Source organism: Leptosomus discolor, chromosome 2, assembly GCF_034619465.1.
Source record: "Leptosomus discolor isolate bLepDis1 chromosome 2, bLepDis1.hap2, whole genome shotgun sequence".
In the NCBI taxonomy this organism is placed as follows: Eukaryota; Metazoa; Chordata; class Aves; order Leptosomiformes; family Leptosomidae; genus Leptosomus; species Leptosomus discolor.
The window spans coordinates 1,159,513-1,182,601 of NC_141392.1; the positions used below are offsets into that span (position 1 = coordinate 1,159,513).

At 42.0% G+C, this 23,089-nt stretch overlaps 1 protein-coding gene across 1 annotated transcript in view; it reads left to right on the top strand.

Moving 5' to 3' along the window:
* The first annotated feature begins 2,904 nt into the window (after positions 1 to 2,904).
* The window catches only part of RASGRP3 (RAS guanyl releasing protein 3), a 30,431-nt gene continuing 10,246 nt past the window's right edge, over positions 2,905 to 23,089 (top strand). Inside the window, exons 1-10 of the mRNA XM_086461855.1 lie at positions 2,905 to 2,974; positions 4,520 to 4,622; positions 5,260 to 5,322; positions 6,503 to 6,634; positions 7,905 to 8,052; positions 10,641 to 10,814; positions 11,231 to 11,347; positions 11,648 to 11,923; positions 18,608 to 18,685; positions 22,459 to 22,575. Of these exons, the coding sequence (XP_086317981.1) occupies positions 2,905 to 2,974; positions 4,520 to 4,622; positions 5,260 to 5,322; positions 6,503 to 6,634; positions 7,905 to 8,052; positions 10,641 to 10,814; positions 11,231 to 11,347; positions 11,648 to 11,923; positions 18,608 to 18,685; positions 22,459 to 22,575 (1,278 nt within the window). The remainder of the gene's footprint in view (positions 2,975 to 4,519; positions 4,623 to 5,259; positions 5,323 to 6,502; positions 6,635 to 7,904; positions 8,053 to 10,640; positions 10,815 to 11,230; positions 11,348 to 11,647; positions 11,924 to 18,607; positions 18,686 to 22,458; positions 22,576 to 23,089) is intronic.

Here is a 23,089-nt window from a genome sequence, read left to right on the forward strand (position 1 = left end):
GGCTGCTTTAACATTGTTGCCAAAAGAAGATAGGAATGATACTCTCCTATGCTAGATATTACAGAGGGTGGTAGTACTAAAAGACCTGAAAAGACAGATGAAATCTCTGCACCTCCTACATTTCATGCTCAGCAGTTTTCAAGGAGTAGGCAGAAAATGCAATAGCTTTTCTCAATTCTATTTTTTAAAGAGCTGACTAAAAAATATTTTGAAATAGACAATGTAAAATTTATTTTATTTTTCTCCTCCTGAAAACACCAGCTAGGTCAGATGAAGTTGGAAGAGCTAGATAACTGACTCTGTGAAAAATCAAGCCAGTAATATAAGCACTTAGAGGAGGATTTGGGGATAGTCAAAATGGACAAACGTGCCCAAAGTGGGTTTCTAGCAAAAGTTAGGTGCCAAAGTACAAAGCTGTGATCTTGAGAAACACTGCTCAGCTGCTGGCTAACTCTTAAAGTAAGCAGACCAAGCAAATGCTCTACTTTGGGTTTTTTCCCTTTAAATACATACACGGTCTTGGGAAGAAACGCTGAACCCAGGGTGACCCTGGCTCATGTGTGGCCTGACCAGCAGGGTGGAGAGCCACGTCTCTCCCTGTAGTCTCTCTCTGGTCCTCTTCAGACAGCTTCGGGGTTTGTGCAGTGGCACAGCTTGAGCAGGAAGGGTTGAGGCTGCCCAGCCTCGCCCCAGACCTAACTGTTAGCATACTTTCTGTTACAGTGCCAAGTGTGGGTTCAAAGCCAAAGTCCACTGTGTGCCCACCTTCCCCTTTTTCTTAGGTGAGTGTTCTGGCTGCTTGCTTTGGTGTGAGAGGAGTAGTTCCCCCCCCCCCGCCCCAATCCATTGCAAATAGGAGCTCTGCTCAATTCTTGGAAAACCAGATGTGTGTTCCTTCAAGAGGGGGTTCTGCACCAGCAAACTCAGAGGAAAGTGCTTTCTTCCAGCTGGGAGGAAGGCGCTGGCGGGGCAGGGCTGATGCTTGCAACTCTCTGCTCACGTTTTGGCTGAGCTGGGCTGCTGCAGCATCGTGTGCGCACGGACTCGTAGAAAGTCACAGCTTGGTGCCCTGTGCTTATTTCCTGCAGGCTCCTTCTCTGGGCTTCAGGGAAAAATGTGTCATGTCTAAATGCTTTTTTGAATGGGACCAGGAAGAACCTGGCTGTAGGCACCCATCTAAAAATAATAGTATCTTTGGCTGAACAGTACGTTTTGAAGGTCTTCCAGGCAAAACACTGCTGCACGTGTAAAGCAGCCTGGGCCCTGCAGGACTCTGAAGTTGGGTCTCTAGAGGATTGTCCGGTGTGGGACGCTTGTGCACGTGCTGGGGTACCTTGTGCTGCTGGAGGGCCCTAGGTGGATCTCAGGTGCAGGTGGGAGTTAGCACGTGCCAGCTCTGGGAGGTCGAGAGGCTTCGCTGGTGTAGATACAGGCCAAGCTCTGCTGGTTGGCCTCTGCACCTGGGAGCTGCTCTGGGCACGGTCGGTTCAGTGATGTGGACCCAGTCTGAATGAGCAGCGTTCCCTCCTTTCGCTGGGAAGCGGGAGCTGTGTCAGGATACATTGGCCCTGCCCATGCCACAGGGGCGAGCTGGCTGACTGAGGTGGCCCCAGCAGGCTGGCAAAGCTGCCGCTGCCTGGTGTCCCTTGGGTGGCTGCCCCGCAGTGGCGTCCGCAGGGGTGGAAGCTCACAGGGATCTAGCTCAGAGCACTTTGTGCCGATGGGAACAGTGGCGTTTGGGAGAGGTCAGCATGGGCTGGTAAAAGGCACGAAGGGTGCCAGTCCGATCAAGGCTGGGTTTGCAGTATGTGGTCTGTGATATGGCAGGTTTGAAAAACTTTGTATTTGGGGGTGAATTAAGGCAGGGACATGGTTCCTTAGTGCTTCGCGTGGCCAGCATTGAAAGTGGTGTACATTCAACAACTTCTAAAAAGCAGCTTCCCAAATTCTTCATCGTTTTGCTTCAGGGATGGTTTTAACTCTGCTCTTGGCTTTTTCTTCTAGAAAAGTTGCTGGATGTACTTTGTTATTTTTTGTCACATTTCAAACACTTGCTAGGGGTGAGGCAGTAGTGGGGCTTAGGCACAGATAGACAATAAAATACTGCTTTCTTCTTTAAATATAATCTGAATAATTATTTCTGAAAACTTATAACAGTATTTTGTGCATCTTTCAGGTAAATGGGTATTTGATGTTAAATGCATAGTAGATATATGGTACAATTTAGAAGTTTCTCTCTGTGTGTTCAGCTTTCTGGGAGTGTTCAGCTACTGTGGGAAGATTTATTTTAAAAAGCTGTGGGGACTAATCTTAAGATTCTTTGAAAAATTGCCTCCTAGTTTAATGTTTGCTATGAACCTTATTAAACATTGTATGTGATCTGTGCCAATTAAGACCATTAGCATTGCCATGAACTGGTAACCTTAGGGAAAAAATGGTTATGCTTAAAAACATAAAAGCGGGGTTATTAACAAAAAGTGACTTATCAAGTGTAAATAAAACGAGCTGAACAAAATGTGCGTCATTGTACATGCATGCCCTCATTTACCATCTGGTTTCTTTTTTATGACCCTAGCTATGGATTTTTTTTGTGCTAGTGGACAAACAATTGGACAACACTTAAAACCACAAGCTAGAATGTAGAGAGGGCTTACAGCAGTCTTTCACATGCTCGGTGTCGTGTTGGGGAAAAAACAGTTTATAGAAGAGTTGAACTGTAAACCTTGCATCCTGATAAGTCTTCCATATAGTCATATAATTATGATTTCTTTTACTTTCTTCAGATTTTCCTTGAAGTCCAGCTAAGAATGCAACCAACAATAAAGTGAAAAAGCTGTGCAGCTGAAGAAGCATCCTTCTGCTTGGTGAAAATGTCTCTTATTTTTTGACAACGATTAAAGGACAATGGGGTCAAACACACTTGGGAAGGCTGCAACGTTAGATGAGCTTTTGAATGCTTGTATTGAAATGTTTGGTACGCTTTTTCAATATTTTACTTTGCTGTTCTTGAAATTAATCTTATAATATAACCCCTGCTGTTCTCGGGTTTAGCCAGTCTTTCCCTTGGCAAACAACATTTCTGTTCTGTAAAATTTTCCGTGTTTCATTTTGGCCCAGAGTCACACAGGCCAGCAGTTTAATCATATGCACACTGTATTAAATTTTCTTAATACAGATAATGCACAATGGTGGGTATAGTGGCTTTTGAAATGCTGGCCTTCACCAAGAGAAGTGTTCAGTTCAGTCATTCCAGGAGTTATTTCTGGCGTTGATCTTTGTCTTGAGTGGTTACACAGCTGCCTTTCTGACCAGTCATTTTTTTGAAAGGTTTTCCAAATCATCATGGAATACTTGGCAATAATATGACTTAAGGCTCATGTAATCTTTTTACTCTTATTAAAATGTGATGTACCAGGTCTGAGGGAAAGAAGTGATGAAATAGACCCTGATCCCTAACACCATTAATCATGATATATGTCACATTGCAGTCAGATGAGTTCATGGATGGGTTTAAATGCTTTGAAACAGGGCCTTAACTCACAAAGCTACATTTAGATTCTCTGGAAATGCAGGACAGTCTTTGACTGGAATGAGGTATTAATTTTTTTTCCCTTATGGAGAGAAACAAGTGTCTAAAGGTGAGAGAGATTAAATAATTAAGGGGCAGATCTTGCTACTGAGTGTAGTGCATCCCCATATATCCATGTTTCTAGACCGCTATCAAACCTGTTGTTCTAAATACTAATGAGAGGTAGCAGAGCTGATATACTTGTCTGTTGGAAATCATGCCTCTCTTCCTTGTGTACACACTCGGGACAGCTGTCATCCACATGTGGTTCCCATTTCGTGCATGCATGTCATCTACTGTCTTTTAAAAGAGTGACAGAGAGAGAATAACCGAAAACTGCAGATGCTGAGGAACACTGGTGGCCGGCCAGCCTGCCAGGGAGTGACTCTTTCTGTAGTTTCAGTGGCCACGCTGCAAAGGCGCAAGGGTCTGTACAGCACTTGGAGACAGGACCCTGGGCACAGACGTGAGGTGCTGCTTTGAGATGGAGTTCCTTGAGGCAGATCCCTTTTTTAACCATCTAGTTGTTAACATAAAGCTAGAAAGCTGCAATGAAACTAACATTGGAAGTAGTTGTACATCAATCATCTCCCCACCCTTTTGGTGGACTAATTTTGGATTTATTCTTTGGATTACTGGCAGTCTCTTTGTATAATGTTTAGCATAGTGCTGGCCATACCCCATTTTTCTAGCTATGGCCTGTTATCTACACTGATTTTTTTTTTTTTTTTTTTACCTACCACTACAATCTAGCAGTAGTTATCACTAAAGGAGCATTTGTGTTCTTTGGTTTTCTTTCCTACCTGTTTGGTAGATAATGACCCAACATTTCCACTTTTGATCCTTTCTCCCTGACTCCATTTGAAGAATAAAAGTTCCTCTCTGTTTATATATGTGTTATATATATGCTTATATATAATGTGGTTTAACTCACTTGTTTCCCTTTTGCAGATGACAAAGGAAATCGGTGCTCCAGCCATTTGCCAAGAACCTTTCTTTTAATGCACCAGTGGTATCTGCCTTCCACAGAGCTGGCTGGCAAACTTCTGTCCACATATCCTTTCAGGAAGACTTGCAAATTGACATGACAACGTCCAAAGCAGATTGTTTCTGTGACTGCATGAAAAAATGTGTCAATCAGTTAGTGACAAACAAGGTTTAGGGGTGAGATTTTTTTCAGCCTAAAGGGTGGAAGTCTATGCTATTGGTTGTGGACTTTTTCTATATGTACAAGTTTGCTGAGGCATACTTTGAATTAACTTTGAATAAGTGGAAATACATGGCCAAGATAACTTTTCAAACATGTAATGGCCAGCTAGCCTTGGACTAGCATGAACTTTCAGTGGTACCTAATCACCTACATGTCATTTGTACCTCTTAAAGGCATCAATAATCAGAAATATCATTGTATCTGGTTAGCCAGAGCTGACAAGAAACTGTTCGGCAGAATATTCAGAATAGTCTAATAGAGGCATTTTTGCTAGGGTAGAAAACAAAGTGGCAGCCAGGAACTGGTCTGGGCCCTCTAAAATGCTGTGAAAGTGAATGAAATATCAGAGCATACTGTGGTTGTCTCTAGAAGAGAAGTTTTATACTGTTTTTTTATTCGGCTGGTCTAGCATCAGAGTCTTCTGTGGATAAAAACAGCGTTACTGAATCAAGGCACACAAAGCTTTCTTTAACTAGCCTACATATAGAGATGCCAATGGGGAGAACTGCAATGAATTAAGATTAAAAATCTGCTATTTCATGAGGTAAGCATGCTTCTGGTCTTCTAGCATTTTGGGTTTATGCTTCTGTGAATACTGTCAATGTAATTTTTTGGGGTAAAGATTAAAACTAAACAATGGAAATATAAAGTTTTTCTTTTTCTTATTTTTTTTTTAAACTTGCTTGCCAGTCCATTGTGAAGACTGGATTTCTGTGCTTTGAAAACAATTGCTTACATTGAGCCATCCAGCCTTTAAGACATGTGATTGTATTGCCCTAAAAAGCTGATTGAAAACTTGCGCTATGATGTACCTCATGTTTGACTGTGACATCTCTTAGAGTGAGACTAGTTCAGTGCCACACAGAAGAGACACATTTTGCTTCAAGGTGTAATCTAGTGTGGTAGAGGAAGATTGTCTCTGGGCTGTTGGCTTCAGTTCACGCAATCCCTCCATAATTTTTGATGACAGGAGTGTGTCAGGGATGCCAGAGCTATTACAGGTCGAGTGTGTTCTGATCCTTGCACTGTCTGTCTCTGACCTTGTTTCTATGGGAAAGCTTTTGTGTGTTAGGCTGTGCTTCTGTAGGAACTCTGTAAAAGAGAGAGCATGAATTTTTAAGCTAACGTGACAGAACTTACTTGCCTCAAACAAATGCTTTTTCTTTCTTCCTCTGGACTAAGTTGTACCACTGTGAAGAAAGGGAGGGAGGTACTGAAAGCAGGACTGATAAAGCCTTTTCCATACCCCCTTCAGTAGCAGAGGAGACGTCTTGTTTACATGGGTATCATGGTAGAACTGCCACTTGAATTCAGATTTTCCTTTTCCTTGAAAAATCTTTTCTGAGCAGATAAAGTGTCTCACTTAGACAAGGGATAAGTGCAAGTGTCATTTGGGTGTGCTGGCAGTGTGAGTCAGGGCACATGTGTGTGCCTTTTGCCTGTGTCACCTGAGGCATCACTTTAATTTCACATTTCAATAGAATGCTACTGTGGTATGCTGTGGTGAGTTAACCAAAGGAAATTATGTGATAAAGTGCCTTTTGCCACTTCAGCGTAACAGACAATCACAGCAGCAACAAGTTGGGGTAGTCGGCCCTCTCTGCCCAAAAGCTATTGGGTCTGAATAGAAGTCCTGTTGCATAAAATGTGAGTATGTATATGCAGCCACTGAATGTTACACCTGAATCCCTGGGCATCTCTGAACCGCTGTCTGTGGATTTCAGATACTGGATTTTGGAATTTCCTGCAGAGTTTAACTTGGATCTTGGGCTGATTCGTTTGACTGAAGAGTTTCGAGAAGTAGCCAGCCAGCTCGGATATGAGGATCACATCCATCTCATTGATATCTCCAGCATGTAAGGATTTTGTGAGCTTCCACATCTTTCTGTCTGTCTCTATAACAGCAGAATTCTAGTTCTGTGCAAAATACAAAAATATTAAGGGCCATCTGGATCTTGAGAGAGCAAAAAAGCAGTTACCAAAAGATTATATTGTCTTCTAAATTTGAAGTTATTGAAAATTTGAAATTCTAGTTGTAGGGTCACAATAAAGAGAAGATTCTTACCTGTATGTAAGTTTTTAATATAGATGGGAAAGAAATAATTTTCCTGACAAAGCTAGTGCCAATTAAGTGATTAATGTTACTTTTTTCCTATAATTTTTCATACAGAATGACAAGTAATGCAGTGACTGGCATGTTGTGTAAGTCTTGCATTTTCTCAGGGAAGCTTTTTTATCCTCTCATCAGTAACCTGTAATTTTTTCTAATGGCTTTCTGTGTGCTTCTTTCCTATGATTTAAGTGGATAATCTAACATTCACATTTGTAGTTTTATTGCATAAAAATGATTACACTACTATGTCCTTCACACACTGAAATGAAAGTTACCTTTTAAACATCACCAGACAGGCTCTTTTATCTGATATTGTAGATTTTCTTTTAAAATATGGTATATACATAGTGAATTTTCCCTATTTAAAAATGTCATAGTAACCTGGAAGGAGAGCATTACTGATGTCAATAAAGGTTGCAAGATTTCCTGCAAGAACAGAAGCAGTGAAATTGCATGAATACTGTCTCTTAAATCTTCATTTGAAAATACTGTTAGCAATCTTGTTCTGCTCTCTGAAGTGCTTTTACTGTATATGGGCAGGAATTACTCCGTTGCTTGCAAGCAAATGATTTGCCTTTTTGTCCACCCACTTCTTACTGTTTTGTTAGCTGTCTGGCTGACCGTTTCTGCTGTTCCATTATTTCACGGACCTGGGGTCTTACAGAGTAAAACTCTTTTTTTTATTCTGTATCAGAGTTTGGCGTGACCTGTTCTTCGTGTATTCCCAAGACATCTTTTAGTTATGACTTCCTGTATCATAGAGAAGAGTATGTTGGCCTTTTGTTCTGTTAGAAACCTGCTATTATTTATCTTTTGCAGTGGCACCTTCAACATTCTTATCCTCTATTATGCACTTGAACGGGTCTTACTCTGAGTTTTATTATGTGCTGAATGTCACCGATCAGAAAACTCATGGTCTGTCTCTTGGTGATTTGATACTGTGTGTGCAAACCAGGGGCTACACTCACAGGTACCCAAGCAGAAATGAGAATTGTACCTATTTTCTGTTGCAGTCCTTCTTATGACTGGATGAGAAGAGTTACACAGAGGAAGAGGATTTCTAAGAAGGGAAAAGCCTGCCTGCTGTTTGATCATCTGGAGCCCATTGAGCTAGCTGAACACCTCACTTTTCTGGAGCATAAATCTTTCAGGAGAATTTCTGTAAGAAGCCTACAACGTTCACTTGCAATTAGGAGCCTGTCCTTAAAGAGTGTTCACATGGTTTAACATTTATGAATTTTCCCTCAACATTTCAGTGCAGTAAATCTTTATAATCCTTCATATGATGTACATAGCCATGACTGCACCAGCACTTCCTTGATCTTTTTCATGATTGATGCTTTTACTGACAGAAGTTAATTTTGTGGAGAAATTCTGGGCAAAAATTACTGCTAAAAGCTACTGCACCTATGTGTTGCAGCAGTTGGTTAAACTAATATTATTGTTCAAATCTTCAAGTGTTTTTTTTTTCTCCAAGGAAAATAGTTAATTACTTTTCTGGAAACATCAGAGTCTTTGCAATGAATAATTTTTGAAGAAACTTCTGTAGTCCTGTTCACTCCCAGCCACTTCTCAGAAACTATCCTTTCATTTGCCAACTTCGGATCAGAAGATAATTCAGGTTGGAAAGGATCTCAAGAGGCCTCTAGGACAATCCCCTGCCTACAGCAGGGTCAGCTCTGAGCTAGATCATGATTTTCAGGGACTTGGCCAGTTGGGTCTTAAAAACCTGCAATAACAGAGACAGCACAACTTTGCTTTCCTCTTTCTCCTATATTGGCACTGAGGAAAATTCAGATACAGTTGCTTCTTTTCACAGGATTATACAGGAACAAGAGGCAAAAAAAGGATGAAAATGAAAGTAGAAGCTAAAGCAAAACAAATGAGTAACAGAAATGCCAAAAGAAATGCTGGTTTCTGCTGGCAAATATCCGTATGAAAAGGTCTCATGATGCCACTGTATCTGTGGCAAATGGAAGCAGTAAGTTCTCAAGATGACAAGTTCTCGTCAGCAAAAAAATGAGGCTTTTTTTAAAGTGTTTGGGAGCATGAAAGAAATCAAACTCCAAAACTAAGAAAAATATATTTTTTTGTTTGTTTCAAGAGAGGAAGGAAAAAGAGATCAATGAGGAGCTGAGACCAGTCTAAATAGAATTGCTTTTGACGTCAATTAATAACGTTCAAAGGTTTATTACTCTAGACTTCAAATCATGGGAAAACACCCTACTGTGATCTATGCAATGCTAACCTCAAAGAAGGAGGGAGGGACAAGAAAAAAGGGATGGATTTCTGGCTAGACTTAAGATGTCTTTTCATTCCTTTGGGAATTCCAGAAAGAATACTCAGACCTGCAATGAATTTTCTTTTTTCCTTGCTGTTTCTAATATGTCTGCTAATTGTTTGTCTTGAATTTTGCATTTTGCTATTTCACACTATCCTGTAATGCAATGAAGAGGTTTGAAAGGCGTGCTGCTAGTTTGTATGAGACTGGTAACCAAAAAGTTGTAAAAATGGTACATTTCCGGGAAATAAGGTGAAGGGCACACCTCAAAATATAGAGGTTGAAAAATGAGCCCAGTATCGCTAATCTAATTTAAAGAACAATTGAGAACTGCTACAGAGAAACAACTAGCATTTATTTGGAGATATCAGTGAGGCCAGGTGATTTGCTGTAAACTGTTCAGAAATAGAAGTGCCACATATTTTTGTAAGGTAGATGAAAGTGCTACCTCAAAGCTATGCCATGGTAAAAGATGACTGGTCTGAATCCTGTCTTTGGTTTTACCTATTTAAAAAAGCATTGGGGAGAAGGAAAGGCAGTGTTAACTACAACAGAAAACATTTAAAAGTATCTGAACACTGAGATCCTGTTTAGCTGCAGCTCTGAAACAAGTATCTGCTGTGTAAGACCATATGCCATCATCTGGTCTTCTGGCAGGCCATTTTTGGTCAGCTAAGACCAAGAAACCCATGCTGGCTGGCATTGCTACCAACTCCCTGCACAAGCTAAATTTATTGCATAAGCTTCTGAAAATCCATCTTAAATTAAGAGACAGCTGAAAAATGTTTTCCAAACATTTAGTGAAATCTAATTCTTGGGAGCTGTAGCTTTCCCATATAGAACTATGGCCATGAACATACAGGGACTGAACAGTAACATCAAAATGGTCAAAATTTAGCAGAAGTGGCTCCTTGTGCTACAGAATTTTTTGGACATAGGAGGAAGAGAACGGGTGCATAGCTAGCTTCTTGGGATGCAGCTCAAGCTCCTGTGAAGAGTAACAGAGCTCCTGTTGATTTCAGTGGGGCCAAGATTTCCCTCTGTGCATCAACAGTGCAGTTGGTCAGGATGCTGGAGTGGGATGAAAGTGCTTATTTGTATGCTTCTTGCTTGTAGCACTAGGTAGGTCCTACAGAGTATCATGTTGATATGAAGTAAAACTACACAGAATAAAATGTTGTAAGTATTAATTAAATTATGGGAAAGATGATTCCATGGAAGTAGGAATCATCATGTGTGCTGCTGTGTTACCTGACAGACAAGCGCTAAAGTTTCAAGTTGACATTTAATAAACAAAAATCTCAACAACAAAATTTTAAGAAAGAACTGATGTGCAGCAGGTTCTGCTGACCCTGAATCTCAGTCACTTTCTAAACAAGAGGAGCTTTAAAAGGCAAAAAATGATCAAAGCTTCAATTTCATTCCTAAATTGTCTGCCGTTTTACTGAAAATGCCTTTCCTCTGTTAGTTCACAGACTACCAAAGCTATGTGATCCACGGCTGCTTGGAGAACAATCCTACTTTGGAGAGATCTATTGCTTTATTTAATGGTATCTCCAAATGGGTCCAGCTCATGGTTCTCAGCAAACCAACACCCCAGCAAAGGGCAGAAGTAATCACAAAGTTTATCAATGTTGCACAGGTAAGTCTTGCATATGATTCTTTTTCCTCCAGTATAAAGGAATAATTCAAGTAGAGATTGCAGTAAACAAATTGACTGGATCCTCTTTGTGCTTTTCCTCAGTGAATAGCCTGTTCAACCTCACTGCAGATTATTTGTTCAGGTGTGGTATGTCTGCATTTTTTAACCAGCAGGCATAACTATAGAATTTTTCTTTGTTGGATTCTGATTGACAGCTGTCACTATTGGGTGTTTCTTGTGGAGAACTGTTTTAAATGATAAAAGAAATGCTGAACCATTCTGTTATGTCCCCTGGCTTAGTGATTTCTGCTTTAGCAGTGATAGGTTGTCTCCTTTCACTTGTTGTGTGTGAGACTGGATAGCTGGCATGTGTATTTCCTTGATTTTGAATTATGCACGATCAATCTCTCCTGCAGAAGCTCCTTCACCTCCAGAACTTCAACACACTGATGGCAGTTGTTGGAGGCCTAAGCCACAGCTCGATTTCTCGCCTGAAGGAAACTCACTCTCATCTGTCTTCAGAAGTCACAAAGGTATGGTGGTTTCCAGAATATAGACATACTGAGCACAACGTCACCTCTCTGAGGTCTGGTGGGTTCTGCAGTGCGGGTGTCTCACCAGCAGAGTATTTGGATCGTGGCAGGGCATCCTAAAGGGCACTGTATTCCTCTTGGTGGAGAAGGATCAGCTCACAGAGATCCTCTGCTTGAGTGCCTGTGCCACAGAGGAAATTAACTCTGCCGACACCCTGACATGAGTTATGCTTGTTTAAAAGGGATTAAGGAAATGCTGTGAATGCTTTCACGGAGACTTGCTTCTCTGGCTGTTTGTAGGACTGGAACGAAATGACAGAGCTGGTATCTTCCAATGGGAACTACTGCAACTACCGCAAGGCTTTTGCTGACTGTGTTGGCTTCAAAATTCCTATTTTAGGAGTTCATTTGAAAGACTTGATTGCTGTCCATGTCATTTTTCCTGACTGGATAGATGAGAACAAAGTTAACATAGTGAAAATGCAGCAGCTTTCCATCACCTTGAGTGAACTGATTTCTCTGCAAACTGCCTCTCATCATTTAGAGCCTAATATGGATTTAATTAACCTGCTAACTGTAAGTATTGAGCGTGTTTCAATTCACTTCAGTTATTCAGATGTTGAATGTCAGTAGGAATATTTGTATCTATAGGGATAAGAGCACATTATTATCCCAGTTTTGTAAAAGAAAAGGGAGAGAACACAAAACAGAAACAAGTTCACATGAGGCGTGAATAAAGTCAAAGAGAGTTTTGTTACTATAGCGTGTTATGTCTGGAAGCAGCAACAGGGTTGTTGTCAATTAATTGTCTTAAGGATGACAGAAAGAGGGCCGTATTTGTGTTAGGAAAAGGAAAAACTAAGTTTTGACGACTTAGAATTGAGGCTTATGTCACGTGTGCGAAGATGGGGTGACGTATTGACACGGTCACACATGCAAGTGACACTCCAACCTGGCCATCACTCTGTTCTTGCTCCTCTGTGCTGTGTGCATGACACAGTACTCTTCTCATCCAGTAAATAAAATTGCTATTGAATGGTGTTAAAGAGCCCCTGCAACCCCTGCTCTTTCCACTCCTCTTACCCCTTGCCAGTGGCTACTTTTGAGGAGGTTTGAAACTTGCGGTCAAAAATTACAGAGAAGGATTTGAATGTCCCGTTTCAAACCACAGGAAAGTGAGCTTTCAAAAAGACTGAACAAAACATTTTTTTAAAAAAGCAGTAACTGACAATGCTAAAAGGAATTAATTTTCAGTCCCCTTCTTAAAATGTAGACAATCACTGTCATTTTAATAAATACTACACTTTATTTCAAAACATACTGAAGCATGGAGCCTAAACCATCAGGCCAAACCCTGTTTCTATTGAAGTTTAGTCATTTTAGCACTGATCTTAATTGTAAGTTTTTGACCCAGCACTACAGTTTGTTCAGGTCATGGGTAAAAACTAGCATCTTGGAACTAAAGATAGAACCTGTGAAACAGAAAAAAAGGTACGTTGTTTGTGATAAACCAGTTGATGTTGCAAGCAAATAAAAGCCATCTACTCATCTGAGAGTAGTCTGAAATATGTCACGTTAGGTAAAGGACTCTCTTTATATGTGATCATTTTATGCTGTTTCTGTTCTTGTTATTTACTTTGTCTTTCAGATCTCTAATGCTGACTGAAAGAGAATCTCTTTGCTCTCCTTAAATCAATAGAATTCTTTAAAAAATAAACTTGGAAGTAAGCAAGGCCTATGTGTAACTAGGGCAGATTTCAGAATTTTTCCAGTGTTTATTTTGTTGGATAGCATGAGCTTCTCAGCATTTACTCCCTGGAGGAGGTGGAAATCAAATTCCAGCTTTTCCTCAGTCAGGTCATGGACTTGAGGTGGCTGTGATTACCTAGCCTGTTCTAGGTAAATGCCTTAACTGGAGAGCTATTGGGCAGGAGCTTTGGATTTTTTTCCTTTTGTGCTTTACTTTAAAGAGCTCAAAAATGTGCCTATCTAGAAATGAAGCAGAGGTTATAGTTTGTGATGGATTTACGCTGGGACTGATCAGGTGCAGCAGTTTACACTATGGGGGATAACAAATAGGAGCCTCAGTTTGAAGGAGCTAAGACAGCGTGGATATACCTGTGGCTTCACTGTAGTGAGGAATGGGAAAGTTTGCGGGAACAGGAAAACCTTCTCCTATTGCACTTTGTATGGAGCAGTCCGGGAACAAGTTCTAATCACGGTTAATGGGACAGGGAGGAGAAGGGACTGTGCATTGTCCACCACAGCACCCACCTAATGGAAATATTAGACTATGTATTGTTTTGTTTTAGTAGGGTTTGGGAGTCGCTTTCTTATCTCGTGCCACTCTTTCTCTCCCTGCTCGTTTCTGAAAGTTCTTACAAGCTTGGCTGTGAGTAGGGGGAAGTGGAACCTCAGGTTTTAGAGAACTGAGCAATAACAAACTGAGCCCAAAAGGGCAGAAATTAGACAATGTGAAGTGAGAGATGGAAGCTGAACCACTGCTGACGATTTCATTAACTGTTGTTCTCTCTTTTGGGGACAGCCTGTTTTCCAAAAGGAGCAGCAAGCTTCATTTTTTTCTAAGACCTTGCAGGTTCATTCCCATCATTCTATCAAGCAGAGTTTATGTATTTTACCTTTTTTTCTATTTTTTTAATATTTGTCCTTGTTTTGTTTGGTTTTAGCAAAATGATACAGATTTTATTTGTATTCACATAATATTTCATTCAGTATAGTTCATTTACCAGAAGTAGTTGAGCACACGACAAGTACAATTTTTCTTACTATGCTCCTATATATTAATTCCTAATATAACTGTGCTGATTTTGGTTAGAGTTGAGCCAATCTGTTTGTAAATCAATGAAGCTGCATGCTGCAATGTTGGTTCCAGACCTGATCCTGGGTTAAAATTAACTTGTGTGGTTTTTACCTGTTAGAATGATTCCATAGTGGTACCTTTCAGTCATGATGAAGACAGGCGTAGCCATGCTAGGTGGGCAGCTGTAGGTATACTAAAACCTTTAGAGGGTAATTCTGTCTTCATAGTAGCCACTGGAAGTGTGGTTGTGAGTCAGGTAGGTTTGAGAGTGTGGGAGTTTTGATTTCAGACAATGACTCCCGGAAAGGATAACAGCAAATTTCTACAAAAGGTTCCTGGACTTAAATTTTGTGTCTCATAATATTATGAATATTCTCACTTTTCTTCCAGAATGTAGGTTCTGTCCGCATATGAAAACATTACAGTATTTTTTTTTAACTTACTTCTTAAACAGTAATAATGAACTTATCTAGTAGGTGACATGTTTTTGTCGATCCTTTTGCTAATAAGAAAGTTTTAAATTATAGGCTGGTGTCAGAGAAAGAGAAGAAAGGTAGGATTGCTGCCAAAGTCATCCTCAACTTTCAGAGCCTGAAGAAATAACTATTCTGTTTATTGCTAGGTCTTCCCTCTCTAATTGTAAACTGTAAAAACTTTTCTCATCTTTAACTTGCTTGGAGAAACTCCCTTGCAAAACTCGTAAAAGTGTATAAACATGTAGGGTGCTTTTCATTTTTGTGTCAATCAGCTGACCCAACTATTTGTTCACTTCTGCTGTTTTCCCATTAAGCAGCTTCTCTCCAGGCAGGCTTTTAGGAGTTGTTTTGTCCTGATAAACAGTGTGTACATCTTTGCCTGGCCTCCATCCCTTGCAGTATTGCCTCTTACACCACACTTAGTGAGTGCTAACAGCCTGGCCTGTGCTTGCTTGACAAGTAAATCACTGGGTGCTGGTTTGCTAGTCCAGCAACTTGCACAAAAAGATAAAATGGGTATTTCGTGGACTAAGTGGGTGTGTGGGACTTGGCCGTTAGGATCAGAAAGTGCAGTTACTTTGAAGAGACTTAGCTGAAAAGTAAAATCACTGAGCAGAATTGGTTCTGTTCTGGCTCAAACCAAGACACCTGGTCTTTCTTCTCCTCAGTAGTGGAGTCCTGTCTGCTCTGGGGGAGCTGGTACCTTTCAAGTGGTTTGGAAATGGTGACGTTTGGGGAGACCGTGTTAAGAGCTATGAAGTGAGAGCTTGGCCTAAAAGCTGGGGCAAGAGCTTGGTAGTAAGCTTCAGGCCACCTGGGCAAGGGTGTTTACGGGCATTTTTCAGCCGCTATTGTGTCTATAGACATAAAGGGTGAATGGGGAACATGGGAACTTACAGCTCTGTGGTTTCAGCGGTAGCTGCTGAATGATCAGCGTTTTGGAAATTTGGGGTGCTCTCGTGAGTTAGATGTCTGCCCACAAACTTAGAAGTCTGCTTCTCCCAACCCCCATCTTATTATCAGCATAAAAAAATCAGCTTCTAGCTCACAGAATTTTAGCTTTGAACAAGAAGCTGAAAGAAGCTAACATTTTGCATGGAAGTTAAAATGCCACAAAGAAGGCAAAGGTTTGGTTTATGGAGGGCAGCGAGATAAATGCCAGGTTTACTGGCTTAGGAAACTGCAAAAGCTGAGGGGGAGCTTTAGTGATGGCAGTCCCCACTTGGTCATGTGTAAATGACTCTTGAGTTACATGGGCAAGAGAAGGGAACGTGCCACTACTCAGGTGCCAGTGACCCAGCGCACGTTACCCGAAGACAGACTCACATCTTGGTGCATGCTTGCTCTTTGTGTGGTTCCTCCTCCTTTCCCGCCTCATAGGCCACCCTTGCTCCATCTCCGCTGACTCTGTACCCGGTTCTGTGCCAATCCCTGGCATCTGAAACCTGGAGCTAAGAAACAGAAGCAATAAAAGAAGACCTAGCATGAGCTTAGCAGTGCACCAGATCGTAGGAATATCAGCTGTAATTACATTTTCATCATTAGAAAACTTAGCATTTGGTAAGGATGCTCAAGGGATTTCCTTACCTGCTGTGCAGTATTTCCACATTGTTTTTATTTCACAACATGAATAAAAGCCTGCGAGTAACTGTTTATCACTTTCTGCAGATTGGAAGAGGATCTCGGTCTCTCAACCAGCCTACAGTGTATTTATACTAACTGTGTTAAAACTTGGTTGGTACCACCATTTTCCCCCCACTATTTTTAGGTCTCAACAGCTATTTATCTAACCTGTTCTGAGACTATATGCAAATGTCTGGAAAGTCCCAGTCATTTGTACAGTCTAGTGAGGAGAATGAGAAGTATCTAAACAATCAAACTGAAAGTCACCCTCCCTAGCTTGTGTTCAGTAAGTTCCACTTACCAAAAAAAAAAAAAAAAAAGCCATCCCTTTCTGATCCCTACTCCACCCCCCTCAATACCCCCCCAAATTGCTTGGAAAAACAGGACAGCAATGAAAGTCAAATTAGAATGGAAACTGCCACCTGCTGTAAAGGTTGACCTAGGAAGAATCTGATTGCACTTCATCTGGCAGAGCAAAACTGTCAATAAAATATGAAGTGAAAGCTTATCTAACGCCACAGTCATCACGCTAGTATTTGATAGACCATACCTTGTCCACGGTGTGCTTACACATGGTGCGTAATGAAGTCGTAACTGCTGCTCACGGTAAGGTCAGAGAATTCAGGGAGGGGTGATAGAAACTTGCATTTCCGTCCCCAGATCCACACCCTGCTCATCTGGCTTGCTGGGAAACCTGTGCTCTTCAGTAAGCACAGAGCAAGGCCTTTCGAACTAACAGTTCTGCTGTCAGTCCCAGCCTGACCTGGTTTGCTCCGACTGAGTTCTGCTTATTTTATACCACCAAGGAACCCAAGAATACAGTCACTGAACAACTAAGTAGATGAACAATATTTGTTACAGCAGTTACTGGATCTCTGTTATCTGTAGGACGGGTCCTCACATTCCTCTGTGACAGCAGCACACCGGCTGCATGAAGGAGCTGAAGGATGCTCAGGCTTTCACTGGTGCCCATAACTAAATTATAAAGCACAAAAATCAGCGTCGTCCTAAAGCTAGGCAAAATGAATAATGCAGAATCCAGACAACTCTAAAGCCATGTGTTTGCTCTGGGATGTGTACCTGTCTTGGGAGAGGGCACTCCTGTCTTACTCATTGCACAAAATTCTGCCTGCAAGAAGGTGGTGCCTAGAGGTGGTTCTGCAGTGCGGTGTCGCTGGTCCTGCTGGTTAGTAATTCAGCACTTCAGGTTGTCTAAAAATAACCTTCTGTCACAGTCATTTAGTCAGTAGCAATTCTATCTGCCTGCTGGGAAACATCTTTTTAACTCAATCTTAGCTTAATTGGGGATTTGCAAGGTAGATGATAACTTTAAATCAGGTCAATTACTCCAAAGCCACTTAATGTAGGGACATGATCACAGAAAACATGCAATGTTAGTTTCATCTCATTGCAAACCATTAGCCACAGTGTTGATTGCTTTTCTCCTTCATCACTCCAAGTGAGGAGGAACTTACTTCAGACCTGCGTCGACACAAGACCAGAGCTGCCAAAATAAAAACAAATTCATTTTACTTTAGAATATTTATGTCCTTTCTTTTCCCTCAATGAATCCTATGCAGAAAATAATGAGTACATGAAAGAAAAAATATTTCATTTCTCTGAAAACAGAAACTGAAAAGGAATTTGCCTTACGTGGTGAGAGAGGATCGGGAACAAGCCAGGCAGGGCTAAAGGAATTGGGTTTGCTTTTCATGCACTTTGCCGCGTGAGCAGTGCTGCCAAACCTGGCTTGCCTCTCCTGGGCCTGTGTCTGCGCCCAGGGCTTTCCAGAGAGGCTCTTGCTGCCTTGGCTGCTCTCTGTAGAAGAGCTGCAGCACTCTGACCCTTCTTCAGGAACAAAACTTGACCAGGACACAATCTGAAGTCCTTCTGTCCTAGCCCCTTAGCAACTTCTCTCCTGCAGTCTTTGTATTGACCAGATTATTTCTCTCACCATTGAGCTGCTAAAAGTGTTTTGCATGAGGGGGGTCTTTGGTACCAATGTTGCTCTTTGGAGAAGGTCAACACGCAGCCCTTCTCACTCGACATGTTGGGATGCAGGTTGTGAGAGCCCTCGAGTCCAGCACCTGCTCGGCTCGGTGTAGGCACGAACAGCAGCACGTGCTCACCAGCATGGCTTACGTTAGCTCTGTGAAAAGCTGCTTCCCCAGTAGCTGCAAGCAGCTTCCGCGTGTACCCTGCGCTCCGAGTAGGAAAACTTTTTGTTTAGCTTCAGTGAATAATGAATGGCGTAAGCAGAGGCGTATCTCTGCTTACAAGGCTGTCATAACCAACCCAGTCTAATAAATATTACTGGTTTTCTCTCTTTCTTACACACAGCTGTCTCTGGACCTCTATCACACTGAAGACGATATCTACAAGCTCTCACTGGTGCTGGAACCGAGGAACTCCAAATCTGTAGGTCATTTCTTATGGCATTTTCACATATTGCTTCTGTTGTCTGCATGCAATTGATAAAATTTAAAAGTGACAGTTAATGAATTTCATTATTCCTATTCACTTAAAGCCTTTTAGTGTGTATGCTTGTAAAACACAGTCACTATTTATAGGGTTTAGTGCATATTGGGAGAAGTAAATATTGATACATACCAGACTTCATGATCAACTATTTTTCAACAAAACCTCTGCAAGTCATGGAAAATATAGTTCTGCTTTATGTGAAGATATCCTTTGTAAGTTTACATCAATTATTTACTATGTGACTATTACTTCATTTTCTGGATGCTGGTACAGTTATATAAAACAATACTGAGTCCAAGAGTTGTTTTACATAAGCCTCAGCATTAGCTATACTGTTTTAAAATCTGTTTGCTTGTGTAGAATTGGCTGTATCTTGGGCTCTCAACCAGTGTTTAAATATTTCAGAACAGATGTTACTTTTTTTAGTATGTGCAACTGAAGATAATGCTGCGTTGATGCATTTTTCATTATGCTTTGCAAGTCTGAGGATGCAGCTAAATCTCCTAAGTAAGAGTTGTATTTCATTTAAAGCATGACTCTCTCTGCTGTTGCCAAAGTTCGGGGACTCCTCTTCCCTCTGAGCATTTTATCCGTGCATTAATGTCCTTATTACCTGTCATATCCAGCATGTCATTTCCTCAGGCTGAGCCCTCTCAGGTCTGACACCGCCCAGAAACTAAGGGTGGCTGGAAGTGCTTGGCAGGGTGTGAGGGCTGAGTCCAGTAGTCTGGGGTGATTCATGACAGTACTCTTACGTGTTTGGAGTATTCTTAAAAGCAAGCAAGGAAGCAGAACCCCTTAATTTCCAAGCATAGTTTATCACTCTTGAGGACTGTGTGCATGTGCTTTCAGTGGTGGATGATGAGCAATAGTGAGGAAGCTATTGAGTATTTCCATAGTCAACACTAATTCCATTTGAACACCTGGAATTTCATCAGAGTCTCGCATCCTTGTCAGATATGATTTGACCACAACAGTTCCCGTTTATCATAGTCATCCTGGCTCCCTCTTGCTCCCGTTACTGCCCGCAGGGCCGATTTGTTACAGCTGTACACTGTGGAAGGGCTCATGGGCTGCTAGTGTAAATGAGGAACATTATCCCGTTGCCGCTTTGATCTCCAGCCCGAGCTTTAAGAAGGACAAAAGTGATATAAACAGTGCTGTGAACTTTAACACGACCCTGCCGTTGTAGGGGACTTCTGCATAATGATCAGTGACTAACCAGTGACGTTGAGCTGTAGCAGCACCCTGATGGGTAGAAAGCTACCACTGAATCGACAGAAGCTGGACCATTTGAGGCAGGCTTCTCTTTGAGGGAGTGCCAAAGCACACAAGATATTTTAGAGGGGAAAGAATCTGTAGAGCTTTTATATGTGGAAAAATCTGTCAAAGGCAATGTGACAGTGTAGTTGTATCATTCCAACTGCTCCTTGATTTATTGTTGTACGGGTACGACTCCTGTGCAGGTGCACTGCGGAGGAAATGCCTCAGGCTGCTGCAGTCGGTTTTGGGGCACAAGTGGAGCTGTTGCATTAGATTATGAGCCTGCTGTCAACGGGGCTTGAGCAAGACGTTCATTCTGCTAAAGCTGGGAGGAGACTCTTCAGCCAGTGTAGCAGCCTAGAAAACCCGTGGAGACCGACCCCAAGTTGTAGCATGGCATCTCCCTGTCATACTGCCCTGCTTTTCCCTGCACATTAGTTATCTTCTTGTTGGGAGTTTTTACCAGTGCAGCTATTGGCCAGAAGACAGCTGTCTGGTGCAGTTATGCCACTGAAGACACACTTACATAAATTTTTTGATTTTGAGTAGAATTTATTTCAACACCAAAATATGCAGATGTTTGCATTCATCTGAAAATGCTTTTTCAGTCTACGGTACCATTATCCCTGTGCTGGTGAAACAGGCAGGAGATACGGGCTGAATCACAAACAGCGTGACCAGATACAGTGAACAAACCATAGAACCAGCTAGGTAGTCTCTGGACCTTTCCTCATAGTATGCATTTCAAATACATAAATAAAATTGTGGTTGTTCTTACGAGTCTATGAGTGAAATAGGAGGAACCAACATTCCCTTTGGCTAGTGGGCAGGAACATGAAGTTTGCGTTGCAACTTATCAAAAAAACGCATAAAAATCGAATGAGGCTTCAAATGAATAACCTAGACGAAAGAGGAAGGCTCCAGTGGATTCTGTCTCTTTCTGCCATTTTGCTCTCAGACCAGCAGGAGCTCTCTGTGAGAAGTTGATAGTCTAGCACCACTCTGACACTTTGATACTGACACTTTGAGACCCTTTAGTCTAAGATAGTTTTTATCATATTTTTATTTTGTTATCATGTAACATGTCCTCTTTAAAAGATTGCTGCATTTCTGCATATTTTCATAGGAAAAGTGCTTGCCAGCATGTTGATCCATCACTGTGTGGTGGTTAGGAGTAAAACATTGTGTAAGTGCTTTTGGCATATAGAGCTGGATGTCCAGGTTCACTGTATTTCCTATTGGAAATGAATTCTGTGGATATAGGTGGTTTTTTCTTAAACTTGTGATCATGTTTCATCTCAGTGTCGAAGTCTACAATACCTTTGCTATGCACAATAATACCTGTAACATTTTTAGATGACTTAACGATCTCCCTCTCAACTCACACCAGTTCAGGGGGAGACAGATGAGACGCAGATTTCTTGCTCATCAGCTAATACCGGGGCCTTCTGAGGCTGTGGGACGTTTCCCTTCTAATCTAAACCATACTGAAATTTTTCTGTTTGACACCGCTTCACCTGCCAGCTGTCCAGCAGCAGATGCAGGAGAAGGCCAGTATGCCCTGCAGCATTTTTCATGCTGCCTGGTGGTTTTTGAAGCCTTACCTGAAACTGTGTTCAGGTTTGTCCTATATTTTCTACTTGAACAAGCCAAGATGCATGCCCGAGCTTCTCCTAAAGACCTATGGTGGCGTGGAGGGAGCTGGGCTGCGTGCTCTGCGCATCAAGTGAGCTGTCAGCTACCGTTTTGTCAGGACCAAGCTGTTTTCAGAATAAAATAGTCTGGCTGGTGTTATGTGGAGAGCAAGCCAAAGGTTAGCTGCTTTCTGCTCAGGCTGCTTAGATGGATTAATCTGTGCCTCCTGGCACACCTCGGCTGGAAACCGGTGGGGTGGCTGAGCACGGTTCTGCCCCAGCTTCTGCATCCTGCTCCCTTCTCGGTGCTGCACCGAGCAGGAGCATTAACTTATTCAAGCTCCTGCGGTCCCTCCATGGCTGCTGGGCATGGGTCCCTCTGTCAGGGAGCTGGGGCCAGGCTGTGTTGGGGTGGAGAGCTCCTCGGGGGGCTTTACCAGGAAGGGCAAAAGGAGATTTCTGGGCTTACCTGTTTCTGATGCCCGCTGTGTCTAGAGAGCATCCTTCCTTCCCTCTTCCTCTGAGTCCCGTGGCTGTTGAACCCCCCGGAGACAGCAGTGGAGAAAGTCTGCCTGGTTTTGCTGCGCTGCCGCTGCTGGCGTCGCTGTGAGGTGCCAGGGAGAGCCCAACTGAAGCTGTTAGCAGAGGGAGCAGCCCTTGAAAACCTTGCCTGATGTTTTGCTAAGCACATTTTATAGCACAGGAACTCCAACGGTTTGTGGTTGTAGCTCTGACAGATAGTGCTGCTTTTAGCAGGAAATTCAACTTCATAATTCAGATTTTAAAATCTTTGTGTTCTGATCCATCACTCAGCAGCCTACCTCCCCGACGACCCCCAACAAGCCAGTAGTGCCACTGGAGTGGGCATCTGGAGTGGTACCAAAACCCGACCCTACCGTCATTAACAAGCACATACGAAAGCTGGTGGATGTAAGTATTTGGAAGAATATACTGGTCAAAGAGAATGATAGCTTTGATATTGTCATCATTATAACTCATTTCAAGCTTTTCAATAGATTGTTAGGGTTGGGATGAATTTCAGACGTCCAATAACAAATTTGAGCCTTTACTGATACTTTCAGAAATATTTTATTCCTGAAGTCAGTGATGGGATTAGTAAGCAGGTTTCTTGACACAAAGGAGCAAACTTTCAGAGGCATCCAAAGCCTGGCTGCTGTTTGATAGGTTTGATCAGCAAATACAAATTGAGAGGGCAAAGTTGAGTTTTTGCAGCTCTAGTCGCCCGGTTTATGTCTGGTAACAGACAGCTGGCCACAAAAGTCCTCAGAAACAACAACTCTCGCATTACTAGGACCAGAGAAGGTTTCTGGAAACCACACTTCTGGTTTTCCACTTGCTGCCGTTTGACTGTCCAGAGCATACCACGCATGCTGAAGAGAGCACTGTCTCGGTATCGCTTAAAATCTGGGCAGGAGGTCGTGGA